The 1,555-nt window shown below is 52.1% G+C and overlaps 1 protein-coding gene across 3 annotated transcripts in view; it reads right to left on the reverse strand.

The window, feature by feature from the left end:
• P2RX4 (purinergic receptor P2X 4) overlaps positions 1 to 1,108 on the reverse strand; it is a 10,781-nt gene extending 9,673 nt beyond the window's left edge. Inside the window, exon 1 of one of the 3 annotated variants that reach the window (XM_019507311.1) lies at positions 788 to 1,095. In XM_019507311.1, the coding sequence (XP_019362856.1) occupies positions 788 to 1,006 (219 nt within the window). In that variant the 5' untranslated portion in view covers positions 1,007 to 1,095. Of the gene's footprint in view, positions 1 to 787 lie in introns of all 3 variants that reach the window. The other 2 variants (XM_019507312.1, XM_019507313.1) reach the window with 2 other exon arrangements.
• Positions 1,109 to 1,555: the final 447 nt, after the last annotated feature.

The raw sequence follows: 1,555 nt of genomic DNA on the forward strand, positions 1-1,555 counted from the left end.
CCCCCCCCCCACGCATAACAAGGAATAACGGCCACAAGTTGTTGGAGAGGAGGTTTAGATTAGACATCCATAAGAACTACTTCACCGTCAGGGCAGCTAGGTGCTTTTCTACCCACCAGGCCCAGGTGGGTCCCACCTGCCTTCTTCTTTGGCCTTGTGAACAAAGGCCTCAGGTTTTCTTTCCTGTTCAAGCACTAATAACAGCCTTAACTACTCAGTTTACAAGTGGCTTGGGCATTTGTTCCCCACTACGATTGGATGCCTGTCCAAATCGAAGGCCAGCAGCCTGCGTGCCCACAAGGGCTGGGAGTCAGGAACTGCCTGCTCAGTTAACAGCAGGTCTCCTCTGTCACATGCCTGCTCAGTCAATCAATAACTGCTCCCAGCAGTTCCTGTTTGGCTCCTGATCAGGTCCTGCATGGAGGACAGTTAAAACAGCACAGCCAGACAGAGCGGTTCAACTTCGGTCTGTTTGCTTTAGAAAAAAGGAGGAGGAGGATGTGGATCATTATAGCAATTCCTTCCAGGCATCTGCTGTACTTGCATACTCAACCCCTTATAAAACAGCAGCTTTGCGCTCAAGACTAGAAGTGTTGAGCCTCCACAATCCTCCGCTACCTGTGCAAGGTGCAGGTGCTCAGCATCACCCAAAGCCCGGCAGTGAGCCCGGTAGTTTGTGCAGGCAACGTGCCTGCAGCAGGAAGTCTCAGGTATAGTGGGACACTTGTCTGCAGAGGTCTCGAGGGCAAGCAGGTGCTAATGCAGCCCTCTGCAGAAGAGCACGTACCTGAGGTGGAATAACATAGTCAGCCACATCCCAGACCCGGGGCCCCAGAGTTGACGTGTTGGTCACGGTGACTCCTTTCACTTTGATCATAACGGAGCTGACTACGGAGTCCACCTCCTGGTAGCCCTTTTCCCACACGAAGACCCAGCTGCAGGTAAGAGGGGGAAAATAAGTTGTCAGGACTTCTGCATTCAGAGGCCTCTCAGAAACCAACACCATGAAGTTATTCACGTAGTGTTTAAGGGACAAGCCTAGTCCCAAACGTTGCACCTGAAAAGAGGAATCCAGAAAGCAAGTGAAGAGCTCACGTTTTCTTTTTTTAAAATCTTATTTTAAGCCACTGTTGCTGAGCTCGGTTACTAAATAGCAGAAAAATGGATTTGCGTTACAGGAACGGCCTGTTCGGGGAGATGACTAGCGCTGCCCACCAAGGGATACCCCCCAAGGCACCGGTGTGCGAGATCTTGCACGATCGCCCACCCCATGCATGCCCAGCTCTCAGCGTTTCTTTCCTCATGTCTTCGTGCTGCCTGGAGCTGCAGCCCTCCATCTCCCTGCAAACGGAGAGAAGCTGAAACGTTTGCGGGGGAGGCAACAAACGAAGCAGCGAAGTATGGCCAGCTGGAGTCTGTACTGGGGATTTCCTTCAAATGCCAATGCTTCAGGGTCCTGAAACACTTGTGGGGCAAAGACATTTCTCTAGAAATCCACTCTCCTCCTCAGTTGGGAGCCACCGGCCTGGGTCAAGTGCCGCGCTTCAAGTCCAGT

This window comes from Gavialis gangeticus, unplaced genomic scaffold (genome assembly GCF_001723915.1).
Source record: "Gavialis gangeticus isolate Ggan-Ray unplaced genomic scaffold, GavGan_comp1, whole genome shotgun sequence".
In the NCBI taxonomy this organism is placed as follows: Eukaryota; Metazoa; Chordata; order Crocodylia; family Gavialidae; genus Gavialis; species Gavialis gangeticus.